The following is a 13,457-nucleotide window of genomic DNA, read 5'->3' as shown; positions in this document are numbered from 1 at the left end:
AGATAGGACAAGAAGCAATGGGCTTAAATTGGAGCAAGGGTGGTTTAGGTTGGACATTAGAAAAAAATTCCTGTCAGGGTAGTTAAGCATCGGAATAAATTGCTTAGGGAGGCTGTGGAATCTCCATCATTGAAGATTTTTAAGGGTCGGTTAGATAAACACCTATCAGGGATGGTCTAGATAATACTTAGTCCTGCCTTGAGTGTAGGGAACTGGACTATAAGACCTCTTGAGGTCCCTTCCAGTACTATGATTGTCTCACCACATGTTTGCACAGCACCTAGCACAAGGGAGCTCCAGTCTCAGGCAGGACCTATATGCACTACTGCAGTACAATTAAGGTAGGGAGAGGGAGCCCAGAAAACTAGCTGCAAAAGCCAGCAATGGAATCAATACTAGCTAGGGAAACACTGTTCTGAACTAGTCAGAGGGTAGCAGGATGGCAACTGGTGAGCAATGAGCAGTCTACTCTATCAACAATCATCTATACCCTCCTAAAGTTCAAGTCTTAGGTGGCTCCGTTGGACACCCAAAATTAATGGACCTTTTCGAAAATGTAGGTTCTAAGTAACTTGCCCAAGTCTGCAGCAGGGCTATCATTAAGACTCAGGAGTTCCTGGTTCCGAAGTCCTGTGGTGACGTACCACAGACTTATGAAACTAAAAGCAAGCACATTATGAGAGATTATTTTATTGCTTTAATAGTTAAATCTCAGTTTATCAGAAACACACACCTACATCAGTTTGAAATACTGCCACTAAGACAGCACAAGTATTGCAATAAGCTATCCTTCTGTCAGAAGAGACCACATTAAAAAGCAGTTCACTCCTCTGTGGGTCTGTTTTTCGTGCGAGCCTCCAGCAAAAAGTAGAGAACTGTGCCCACCAACACACCTCCTGCCACCCCACTTCCAATTCCTATCAGGAACACCAACAAGGCCCTTCTTTGCCAAGACTGCTGATGCCATTGTACGACGACACTGGTGCCATTCTGTTGGTTTGCTTCCTTTTCATTTGCTGCTAGTTTCTGTTCCAGAGTCAAGGATTTCTGAAAGTTCAGATCCACTAAATCATTAGGGATCACTCGAAGCCCAAAGTAGATCCTCTTGATGAGCTTGAATGTCTTCATCAGCTGCACATCACACCTGTAAGTCCCTGCATCAGATTCTTTGGCAGGGGAAAGTTTAATGACATAGCTTGGGGTCTTGAAAGGTTTGAAAAGCAGATCATCTGTGGTGATTAAGCCTCTGGCAAGCCTCCAGGTGTAGATAAAGGCCTGGCTGCCAACACCAATCATCTCAGAGGTCAGGCAGCTGAGCTCAAATGGTTTGCCAACGGGGACAGTGAAATGGAGTAACCCACAGATCCAGTTGGTCAGGCAGTCTGACCTGCGGAAGATACAATGACTCCTTTCGCCATGCGGATCAATCTGACATATCTCCTCCACCTTGAAGCCCAGGCCACAGGTGACACTGCAGGATGTGGTACTGACCAAAACCTTAGCCACTGCTGACTTCAGCTGCGCTGGGATGGTAACTGTCTCAAGGGAAGCTGCCAACAAAGGCAGATAGAAACCAAAAGCTAATGTCCCACAGATACAGCTGTTTTCCAAGGTCTTCATCTCTGCATAGTCAATTGTATAAGCCACTTCTAAGTCAATGGCAGTTAGTAGTCCAACAAGTGCAAGTCATTCTTCATAAGTGTTCATCCTACGTATTACCGAAATTCCAGCAGCAGAATCTTCGTGAACTAACTCCCCACATACATTAAATCCTCCAAGAACAAGGACTTGAAGTGAAACGCTGCTAAAGAAAATGCAACCTATTAATAGGTTAGTCCTTGTTTGTCACGTGGGTTCCTATTTCTATAACAGATGTTTCATAGCTCATTTTAAACTACTCAACTCCAACAACAGGAAACCTCCTTTGATACAAAATATTTTAATTTAAACTCTCAGGGAGCAGAAGGGAGAACCGAAAAATGATTTAAAACAACTTCTGCAGCAAAGAGAAGTTATTCCAGTTGAATTTCTCCAACCCCAAACTATAAAACACAATCCATAATAAAATCTTGAAACCCCAATACAATGCCAACAAAACAATAGGAAAATAGTACTTACCATGTATGTGAGAAGTACTGTCTTACATATTTGTACCTTGAAATTTAAAGCATTCCCCAAATCTCCAAGATCACGAAGATAACCTTTTGACTTCATTGCCATCAGAACATCAAGAGTTTAAAGGCAAACTGGTAAATATTTTAATATAACCACTTATATGCTTGGCTATTTTCCTTTCTAATAGGACAGCAGACATTTTGTATATGCAGAGAGGTGACCTGTTTCTTCACTTCCCTCCATGGCTCAATTAAGTCTCTAAAGTTTCCATAACACATGCTACTGTGAAACAATGATGATGTCATAAACCAGCATAAGAACATAAGAATGGCCCTACTGGGTCAGACCAAAGGTCCATCTAGCCTAGTATCCTGTCTTCCGACAGTGGCCAGGCGCCCCAGACGGAATGAATAGAACAGGTAATCATCAAGTGATCCACTGTTGCTCATTCCCAGCTTCTGGCAAACAAAGGCTAGGGACACCATTCCTGCCTACCATTCCAGCCTTCCACGAGGCAGGATGATGGCACAAAGAACGTCGCACTCATCCAGGCAAGCATCTTAAATGGATGATTTGATGAAGAAAGCTCCAAAATGGCCACAGCACATTAGAATACTGAAGTTAGTAAAGCCAGGCAGCCCCACTTGAGCTGACAGTATCAGCGTTCGTGCGTAAGGCTGGGAGTCAGGAGCCCCAGGTTCTGCAGAGGTGGCTGCAGCTGCACTGACTTCAGATGCCACTTATATTAGCTGCGAATTTGACACCCAGGTTCTATTCTGGACTCAGTTACTGACTCACTGAGTGACCGTTGGAGAGTCACAACTTTCATGTTCCAATTGATACATTAGCAAAATGGACGCCGCCACTTACGATACACGGGTGTTGGTGCAGGGAGAGAAGAGAATGGTTCCAAAGCAATGGTTCACAAAGAGCTGTGAAAGTCTTCGAAGACAGGTGCAATAAAGTGCCAAGTATCATGTGTCATGAGAAGTAAACATAGTATTTATTTCTGATGGTGCGATACCGTATTGTGACAATAGTCCAGTAAACAAAAGTAGTCCCTGACCAGCAAACTGAGTATTGGATATTACTAAAGATCAGGATTACCTATGATCAGATTGCAGGAACACTGACTTTTTCCTTAAAAATAAACAGTGCTAACAAATAACTACACCTCTCTTACCACCACTACCTTAGATTATTAAATCTGAAAGAATTTTTAAAATCCAGTTTACTGTTCTCTATTTATGCTGTTCACTTTCTCCATCTCTACATTCTCTCAATATTGATACTAAGCTCAGCATAGCATGAGAGTACTGGAACATAAATACAATTAAGTCAATTTCTCTTTTCCTTGTGGTCAGTTTCACTTTCAGGTTCCCTGTCCAGGAACTTTTGTGTTGCACACAAATGCAAACTCATACTTAAGACCATCTGTTCGCACTGTTTTTTTGTTTGTTTAATAGAATATGGAAATATTTTTATTAGACTAAGAATTTGTTTTTGTTAAATAAAGAATTTTTTTCAAGCAAATTCTTGCTGCAAAATAAATAATCAATCCCTAGATTGTAAACTCTTTGAAGCAGAGATGGTTGTTTTCTAAGTTTCTATGGCACCTAGCACAATGAGGTCATGATCCATGGCTAGGACCTCCAGGGAGTGTCACAATTACCACAATACACTAATAATAATAATAATAGAATGAAAGGAACACAGAGACTTACCCACAAGTTTAAGAAATAAAACATACCTCTTTATTTACAAACACAGAAGCTAACATCACTGCTCTGGTTGCAGCGATGACTACCAACTGGCCATTATCTGACACATTTTGTACAAAAACTACAGAGATATCAAAATAATGAATTAAAAAGACAGAAGAAAATAAACCAAGGACATACACTGTACAATTGGAGAAGCATTCAACACAACTGAAGGCTGGAGACCATGAAAATTCATATGCGTTAAGACAATCTTCAGAGCCATCACCTGGGCAGCATTAGGGTTTGTGATGGATTCAGACACACCATAAGAGTTTAAGGTATGAAATGAGCTGTCCAGAGAGTTCAAAGGGCAAAGAAAGCTTATCAGAATATGTGAGGGTGGAATCAAAAATAGTTTAGTTGAATGAAGCAAGACACTGGACTGCAAGTTAGGAACAAAACCACCAGCTTTCTTATGAACTTTGTTTATTTCCAGTGCTGCTACTGGCTGCTTTGCTTAAATTAGACCTAACATAGGTAACTGCCTGACTCACTTCTTGGGCTTCTGGTATGAGTGGATACTTTTGTATGAAGGATGTTTTGAAATTAAAAGAAGCAGTGAAAACAGGCTGAATTTACTAAGCCAAGGAAATAAATGAAGGTAGCTGAAGAGCAAGTGTAACACGCCCTGAGCAATGAGGAGCACTATTTTAATTTGTTGCACAAAAAGTCCAATAACTTGCTAGTGTCACCCGGAAAGTAGGCAGGGATGGAGAAAGAGAATCTCTATGATGTCCCATCTGCTAAGTCTCAAGCAGAACAGACTTTCTTCAGCTCAGGGACGGAATAAGGATCACCTTAAATTCAGATGTGTGTAGCCCACATAATCCTGAGAATACAAGGAGGTTACTGGGGGAGATGGTACTGTTAAACTTCAGTTTTTCAATGACTTCTGTGTGTATCTGTCACCTGTGGTTCGTCATCTACATCTGAAATGGAAAGAATGAGCAGCCACACAACTTATGGGTTGCGATTCAGCAGGTAGCATCATTCTACTACATCTGCCAATTTTTGTCATTCTAGGTGTTATCACCATGAAATATGACATCCCTTAATGCGGTCACAGGCTTAAAAAGTATTAAATAAGTAAGCACTTATGAAAAATATTACACAAAAACTGTACAAATTACACTAATAACTGATCTCCCAGACTGCATGCAGAAACTAGCTCCAAAGCCCACTTTTGCAAGACTGTGTGTGGAAGCTAGTCCAATGGTCCATTTTTGCTACTCAAGCTAAGACAGTGATGTTATTTATATAGGGTCCTCTCTTACACAGTCCGGAGTACCTCCTGAAAAGTACTAGGAGCCTTCAACTCCACGGAGTTCAATGAGAGTTAAGGGTACTCAGCACACTGAAGGACCAGGAGTATAATTTGCAAGACATCTGCTGCCTAATTTCCTATCTCTGCTAGTTTGCAAGAAGTTCTCTCCTGACCATTCCTGTGGCACACTCCAAATGGTGGCTTGAGCCTGACCTCAACAATGCCCAGTGTACATGTTCTATAACTTAGCTATTCTGTGTACATATTAATCAATGTCACTTAATCATCAGCAGGGGCAGTTGTTAAGGAACAATGCTGACTGACTTTAGAGACCTTGCCATCTAGTTCTCCTTGCACAGAAAGACAGTGGCAGCATTATACAGGTCATGGGGGGGACAAGGGAATTAAAGCATACACGGGAAGAAGAAGAAAGGTTGAGATTTTGAAAGAACACACAAACCTCCATCTTTCTCCTCCCCTTATTTCACCAGGGGAAATAAATCTGACCACTTTAAAACAATATATAAAGATCCTTGGCTCTTAAACCTGTGTTACTGTTTCATGATTGGCTTTTCTTGGCTCTTATTCAAGGTCTTCGATATTTAACTGAAAAAAAGCCTGAATATTTATACTACCGTTTCTTTTGAGATAAAGATGGGGTTCTCTTTCTTCTCCACTTGCAAGAATGGGTCAGCAAAAGAGGGAGCCAGCTGCCTACACTATGGTACCTGACATGACAATATAAAAAGAACCAACACTGCAGGCAAAGAGATAAAGTAGCAAAATGCAACCTTTTATACCTCAGCCTAAAGGCAACAAAGTCAAATTCTTGGGTCTTTTATCTAGACTTACTTCTATCTTCTCCCTCCCCAATTCTACCAACAAAACAGTGTCATGAAGCTGACATCTTTCACCTGCACAAACCACTACATAAAGTGTAGATGTCGGAGACTATCTCAGCTCCTAATCCGAAATCCTTGCCTGATGATGTGGCATCAGACCTTGCACACAACCCGCAGTGGTGGTACAAAAGGGGTGCGTGTATGAAGATATTAACAGATTTTCTTTTAACTCACTGTAAAGTACTGTAGAGATGGCACAGAAGAAAGAATAAAACACACAACAATTCACTGAAATGAGAGTTAATTAAATGGAAGTTCTTAGGAATACATAGTCAGAGGGTACATGGTCCCGGGAATAAAAATCTTGGCATGCTTCAGTTTCAGAACTAAAATCTTTGAAAGAAACAAACGGAAAATGATTTCTTAGCTTGAGGAAAGCAGGGTGCTTCACTTTAGCAAATACTATAAGGAGACAATCCACACAGTTTCTTTGCAAATCTCCTGTCCTGAGAGTCAATATCTTACACTGTTTGTGGGAGAGAGGGTTGAGGAGAAGGAATGCAGGCCATTTTCTCTTCCATAATTCACTTCTTATAAAAGTCACTCCCTGCATCCACGAGCAATCAGGTTCCTGTATTAAGTTAAAGTCAGTCCATTATCTGACTGAGCACCTTGTCCATATTCCACATTATGGTGCCAACATAGGAAAGAACAGAGGAAGAGAAAGCAGAATGTCTTCATAACAGTTCTGAGATTGCACCACCTGCTAAAGAGATCAAAGACAAGTGAAAAATATTTCATCATCAGGGAACCCAAACAACTGGAGGCCATCAAATATGCTAACATTGCCAGAAGAGCAGGCTAAAACAGATGATATTTTCAATATAGCGTGACACTTTTCAGAAGCATGACAGACACTGGTTTGGTGATTATACCACCACTTAAGTTGTCTGTGCACAGAATCCTAAACACGTACAGAAATACCAGATATGGACTAGAGGAACTCTGATCTCATTTTGCAGGAACTTAAGCAAACTTACCAGGTTTAAGTTTCGGACTTTAATTAATCCCCAAACTCCGATCAAAACACAACCGAACTCAAACACAAGTTCCACTTCGTTTTGGATTTAAACAGGTTTTTTTTGTTTTTGTTTTTAAACAGTTTCAGTATTAAAATTATCAAAGGGCCTAGGCAATTGAGCTTGTTTATACCGAGACCTCATTTTCACTTGAAGAAAATGCATTTACTCTCAGACTGGGCAGCACAATGGCAGAGTTTCATCTGTACTGGGCTCAGCATCCCAGGCAGCTGACTTGCAGAGATGGAATGCATCACGGTAGTGCAGCAAACAGCTTCCAGAGGAAGTATGCATGTTGCATTGCTGTTTTAACAACTGACTGACTAATTCACAAAGCAGCACTGCAAGAAATTAGTGGCTTTAAGCAGGAGATATGGTAAAAATCCGTCTTCGCTAGCCAAGTGTCTGCTTCTGACTATAAGCAGGCAAGACTCCTGAAGCAGAGGGGAAGCCGGCTGAGTTTGAAGGTGACTATCCACAAGTGGCGTACACTAATGCCCTCAAGAAAAGATTGGTTGCCTAACGGAACATGCATGAATACAGGGTGGACAAGGGAAAGGAGAGAAAGAAGGTAGGCCTGAACATTTCTGTTTGAGATAACAGGGCTCTAGGAGTTGAAAGAGTGCATACTCCTCTGTGGAGGGCATCTCCGGTTACTCCATCAACTTGATTCACCAGTTCATTCTCCTCATATTGACCTCAATCCTACCCTGAGATACACTAACATGGATCTATGAGCAGGCCTAGTAAGTCCATATGACTCCACAGAGGCATGCACTAATGCAGTGTCTTTCAACCTTTCAGGGACCAGCTTGCTGCCTTCCTAAACTGTGTCAGGGAGATCTAAGGGACTGGCGCCAGTCCAAGGACCAGTTGTTGAGAAACACTGCACTCATGGATCTTAATAGAAGATATATACAGTGTAAAAATAATACTAATTAACTGCTTAATGCCCAAGAATATCTGAATTAACACTAATGAAAAAATAAAATCCATACTGATAGCACAAAGCAAAATAAATAAATAAATAAATAAAAGACTCCACTGCCCATTAACATCCACTAAGATTGCTAAAGTTAGTGGGGGAATGGCTAAAGATTTATTTATTTAAATCCACTACTCCTTAGGAGAGAGGAGCCCCCATTTTTCAGGCTCTTTGAAAAAGCATGTGGCCTCCACTGACCCTGTAGCCACCGTTTCACACAAGCCATACAGGTGCGCACATCCCAACATCAACAATAATAATGGGTGAAATTCTATAGCCGGGGTGCTACAGGTTGTCAGACTATACCATAAAGGTTCCATCTAGCTTTGATATCCAGGAGTTTATAATGATGTGCAAGAACAAGGAAGAAGGAGCCTATTTTAACTTTTGCTGCATTCAAAATACACACAGGGAAATTATAGAGGAGATGGAAGTAATACTGATGGCAAGCTGCAAAGGAAATGTAGGCTGTGATCTGCCTTCAAAAAATGTCTCAGGCAAGTCAAACATATTCATAAAGCTACACCTGCATGACTGCACAAACACAGTATCTGGAAAAGACCTGCTAAGGATGATAATGGCACTTGCCTAGGAACAGGTAGACTACATTGGCACAGAAGCTCAAAGGTTAGACACCTTGTACATTTATTAAAAGCACTGAACAACTTGTGTTTTTTTCTTTTGTTTGCAAATAGTGGTGAATGGTGAACAGCGTATGATGCTTTTCCATTTATAGCCGCCTGAATACAGTTATGTTAATTAGCAGTGTGGTAAAAGAAAAAATGTACGGTATTCTGCAAACACTCATTCTTATATTTGTTTGGTTTTAAAACTGGTTCGGTTCCTCCAGCACGACATGGTGCAGTCACGATGTGCAATGGAAGCCTGCCTGGGTAATTTAGAATCCTCGGAACCCAGATACTCTTTAACACTATATTTTTGCTTTAAAAGAAAATGTATGGTGCTTAATTACTTGGGCAATCAAGGATAATTTTAGAGACGTTAAAGTGCCAAAATGAGGATGACATTTGAAGCCATTCAACATCATCATCATCAGGAGTAATTTTTGCATAGTGTCAAGTTTGTTTTGGGCTAACAGCTTCAGTTTAATTTCAAGCATTTGGAGGGTGCAGTACATCAAGAGATTAAATAGCAACAGTAAAAACCAGTCAAGCTGCACACCCAATGGATAGATTTTGCCCTGGTAGGTAGACAAATTTCTGATATCATATCCCCTCATATGCAAAGAACAAGCACTTATTGATACCAATACAAGCAACATAACAGGAGCAGAGCAGGAAGGACAATGAGCAAGGTGGGTAACATAGGACCAGCAGTGTGGAGAGGGAGGGGGAAAAAAATCAAATCTGGACAGCCTAAAATCCATAGCAGCAGCTGCTGAGCTCAAGGATGTGCAAAATTTTGTGTATGAATCAATCATGTCTTTGGGTCTCTGTGCATCACTCTTAACTTACTTTAACACACCTAGAAAATGGGGCTCAACACAGCAAACTCCAATTCATATTTTGCTTTTCTGTACCTAAATGAGCCTTTCCAAACATGCAGGTAGAAGAGCAGCTTCCCAATCTATTACCACAGCATGTGTCAAACGCGGACCTTTGCTTTCAGTCAATTTCAGCTGAAAAGGGCATTGTCAAGTAGCTAAACCCCCATACGTAGGTAAGCCAAACACAACCTAATGTTAGTGCACAGGAACCAGAAAGTGACCCAAAAAATGTAGATAGAGTCAGCAAATCCTGCTCTCACTTACAGCAATACAACTCCCACTGAATTCAATGAAATTACAACACACATATAAGAGAAAATTAATTTTGCTCTTGACAGTGTCCTTTTTAAAATATCCTTTAAGAAATAAAGGCTGAAGTAGAGCTCATCTTCCCCTGCCAGATCAGAGTGTTGTACATCTGCTAAAAGGAGGATCATAACATTTCTTTATAGGAAATTAAGCTTTTACCTAATGGAAAGTTACAGGTATATATTTTGGCAGAAACCATTTAAAACACAGACAGTACTCTGATACAGTAAGGAAAACATGAGTTTTGGTCGCTGCTCATTCAGAAGAGACCCAGAGGTGGAGAAAATAAAGGATTTCATAAGCAAAGTTACTGGAAAATACTTTTATCCTCAACAAAAAAAATACTTTTTTGTGGAAATCCACTGAATATTAATAAATTACTTCATGGTAAATGGTTAGTTCCTTGCAGAATGTGTGTGTGCGTGTGTACTGAATGGGAAGGCTTGTATGGTGAACAGTGTTACATGAAAGCTACCTATTTAATTAAGAACAAGAGATAATCCCTAAAATGTACTATATACCAAAACAAGGAACAGAAAAATCAAGTCAGCAAGAAGCTTCTAAAATGCAGCAATAGTCTGCACTGCTAAGCGTCTGCAACCAAGGGAAAGCAGCCACTGCTAGAAGTTTTTCCCCTTTCTCTCAATTTTGCTTATGCAAATTTTAGGTTCTTTGGCATACCAACCACTACTGATGATGGCATGGAGCAATACCTTACACCTCAAAAACCTCCACCACTTACATTCTTTCCTAACACATATTTCAAGAATTAACTGCCCTGACTGGCAAACTGAAGCCTACTATGAATGTAAGAGCTGTCACACGCTACATTAAAGAATCAAACCACTACCACCATTTTTGGTGTTGACATAACATTGAATCATTATATTATATTAGAAAATCCTGTATGTTCTTTAGTTGCAGTATATGCAATGGGGTGTGTATTTTGATTTCGTACATTGTTTTGGTTTTGTGATCAATATATAGTCATTTACACTTTAACAAAGGAAAATTTTGCCTATCCTTGACAGCAGCTAAACACTTAGTGAGCAAATGCCATTTGGGAAGATAAAGTGGTAAGACTATATCAAGTCAGGGTCTGTACAAAGCAAGGCCACCAAGCAAGCCAACGACGCTCACGCTGGGTCCTTACCTGTCAAAGGCTGTCCCAGCTCCGCCTGCACTTTACCCTTCGCTGCTCCTTCCAGAGGTAAAGCACCTCTGTCCCCTTTGTAGAGTTTCGGTTTAAATGGAGAATCTTTCTCTTTACCTTTTGATCCTTTAGGCCTGCCTGCTTGCTTCTTCTTGGATTTACCATCTCCCTTCACACCCAGCAGCGGATGGACTTCTGCAAAGAGACAGATACACCTGAAATACTTGCATATGCCTTTTAGCCGTTGGAGTGGCAAACTGAAGTCACAGGACCCGCCACTCCCCTTACATTTCTGATGTCACAAGATGGGATTTATAAGAAGGAAAAAACATTTTTTTAAATCTGTAAAAGAGATGGATCAGTGTAGTCATTTCAAGAAATAAGAAACACCCCAATCACTTTGGCTGCATGAAATCAGAGGAGTGAGCGCAAACAGAGACTAGGATTAGGACAACGATTACTGCAGCCACCATTGGCCTAAGTGTCACTGTCTCCAACAGCTAGATCAATGCAGCGGGAGAGAACACTTTCCCACAGGATGCAGATCAGCTTTTTATCAAGGAGACAAATTCAGTTTTAGCAGAAGTTGACCCTCTGAGGCAAAATACCGTGGCACAAACACAGAAGAAATGTATTTTGCTATTCCTCGTCCTCCTTATGAATTCTAATATACCTGGGCTTTGCCACCTTTACCTAATGTCATATAATGCTGCATTTCTGTTGGTGTAGGCCTAGGCTCTAATTCTATTTCAATACGGGGGCTAGCAGAGATAGAAGTGACTTATTTAATGGCAAAGCTCTTCCAATTTATCCCACTCTGGCTAAATGAGCAGATGAATGAATGAATGAATGAATGAATGAATGAAGTACAAAGAACACTAAAAATCATTGTTTTAGAATGACTTCACTCATTCGTAAAAGAATATGAGTTATAACAGAACTTGGTTCAGGGTGATGGCCAAAGACGACTACTATCAAAAGCAACATAAAGGTTTTTGACTATTAGCACGATCAGAGATTGATTTTGTAACACCTGGTCTTGAAACTGATGGGAGCTGGGAATGCTGCAAAGATGAAACACCCATCTTCAGTGCAGAATGGGCACTAAAATGATGGCAGCCTTCACTCACCATCATTAGGTACTCCTTGCAGTTCAATGTTGGTCATTTTGGGTTTCTTCTTTGGTGGCTGAGGTCCATCAGATGATGACTGCCTCTTCTTCTCAGAGCCTATTCCCTCATCAGTTAGGGAGGTCTGGACAGCATCAGGTGGGGGTCCATAAGGGTTTTCTTCTGGGTCTTCCACTTCAGGAGCAATAGGTAAATACAGCAACGCCTTGGAGTCCTCCAGTTCTTCATCACTGTAAAGGAGAAAATATTTTCATTTTAAAACATGCACATTTAATATGCTTTTCTCTAGGGCCCTAAAGTAAGACTGTGTGGCTGCTTCATGCAGAAACCAGCTATACACTGACACTACACAGTTACCAGAATATTCCAGAGAATAAAATATGTATTGCCAACAACAAAGAAGATTGAGAAGGGAAGGTGAAGTATTGTGGAGGCAAGGCATTTAACCCCTAGGAGGCACAGTGTTCCTCACAATACACAAAGTTGTGCTAATGGATTTCCATAGGTCTCCCTGGATTGAAATTACGTTGGCTATGATGTGAGATTTGAAGATTAGGCAAATTAAAAAGGTAGAAATAGAAGTATCTTTAGAAGTTTGTCAGGGATATGGAGGAAAACAACAGGGGAGAGCAATGGGATAGGACTATAATCTTATTGCTTCTCAAGGCCAACTAAAGATTGAGCTTTAGTGTGAAGTGCTAGGGTTTTACACCTTGTTAGTGCAGCATGTAAGACTGCAGAATACAATCATTTTGTACCCTCTGAGATATAGTCTGGTCTCAGTAAATTATTCTCTAGACATGTAACTCCTCTCAGCACTATTGGGAACACATGCAAAATCCCAACACAGCCATGTGTTACATATAGAATGAGTGCAATTTATATATTACAAAGAGAATCTTGGGCACACATTTGGGATTTCCAGTTTTTTTTTTTTTTTAAATTACCTGCTACAGAAGGCAGCAATAGGATCTACACTGGTTACATCCACTTCCTCATCCTCTGCAGCATCAGCACCTGAAAAACAAAGAAATGGAGCAATATAGCCTGACAGGGAAAACAGAGACCTCTCCTTAGGAAGCTTTAGCTGATGCCTGAATGTCTACCATGCGAGATCTGGAATCCTGAAGTTAGGCAGAAAGACCTAGGGCATTTCCCTTGAATACACCAGAATCAGATTTTTCACCTCTTCCCTAAGTGTCTGGGTAATCCAGCAGCAACAATGTTTTAAAATACAACCTCTACCTTGTTAATCTGACTGAAGCTGGAATCTGTAAAAATCACGTAAGCAGACAGGTTCAGGTGTCTAA

General features: G+C 40.7%; 2 protein-coding genes across 19 annotated transcripts in view; both read right to left on the bottom strand.

The window, feature by feature from the left end:
- RBBP5 (RB binding protein 5, histone lysine methyltransferase complex subunit) overlaps nucleotides 1-13,457 on the bottom strand; it is a 176,059-nt gene that overhangs the window by 153,440 nt on the left and 9,162 nt on the right. For 13 of the 18 annotated variants that reach the window (XR_006286856.1, XR_006286854.1, XR_006286855.1 and 10 more), the window contains exons 11-13: nucleotides 13,095-13,164; nucleotides 12,148-12,377; nucleotides 11,018-11,212 (exon numbers count right to left, since the gene is read on the bottom strand). Coding sequence is in view for 6 of the 18 variants with exons in the window: in XM_037885202.2 (XP_037741130.1) it covers nucleotides 11,018-11,212; nucleotides 12,148-12,377; nucleotides 13,095-13,164 (495 nt within the window). In the remaining 12 variants the exon portion in view is untranslated. Of the gene's footprint in view, nucleotides 1-3,846; nucleotides 6,751-11,017; nucleotides 11,213-12,147; nucleotides 12,378-13,094; nucleotides 13,165-13,457 lie in introns of those variants that run through there. The other 5 variants (XM_043533580.1, XM_037885203.2, XM_037885204.2 and 2 more) reach the window with 5 other exon arrangements.
- On the bottom strand, nucleotides 319-3,703 carry TMEM81 (transmembrane protein 81). Its single transcript, XM_037885206.2, has one exon. It carries the CDS (start codon nucleotides 1,618-1,620, stop codon nucleotides 823-825), a length of 798 nt encoding a protein of 265 aa, XP_037741134.1. The 5' UTR covers nucleotides 1,621-3,703; the 3' UTR covers nucleotides 319-822.

The sequence above is a fragment of the Chelonia mydas genome, chromosome 21 (assembly GCF_015237465.2).
Source record: "Chelonia mydas isolate rCheMyd1 chromosome 21, rCheMyd1.pri.v2, whole genome shotgun sequence".
NCBI lineage: Eukaryota > Metazoa > Chordata > Testudines > Cheloniidae > Chelonia > Chelonia mydas.
Note: the sequence above shows the minus strand (reverse complement) of the source record. Positions and strands in the feature narration are given on the sequence as shown.

Coding starts and splice junctions, on each gene's coding strand:
- TMEM81 (XM_037885206.2), bottom strand. CDS start 1,620: ATGAAGACCTTGGAAAACAGCTGTATCTGTGGGACATTAGCTTTTGGT.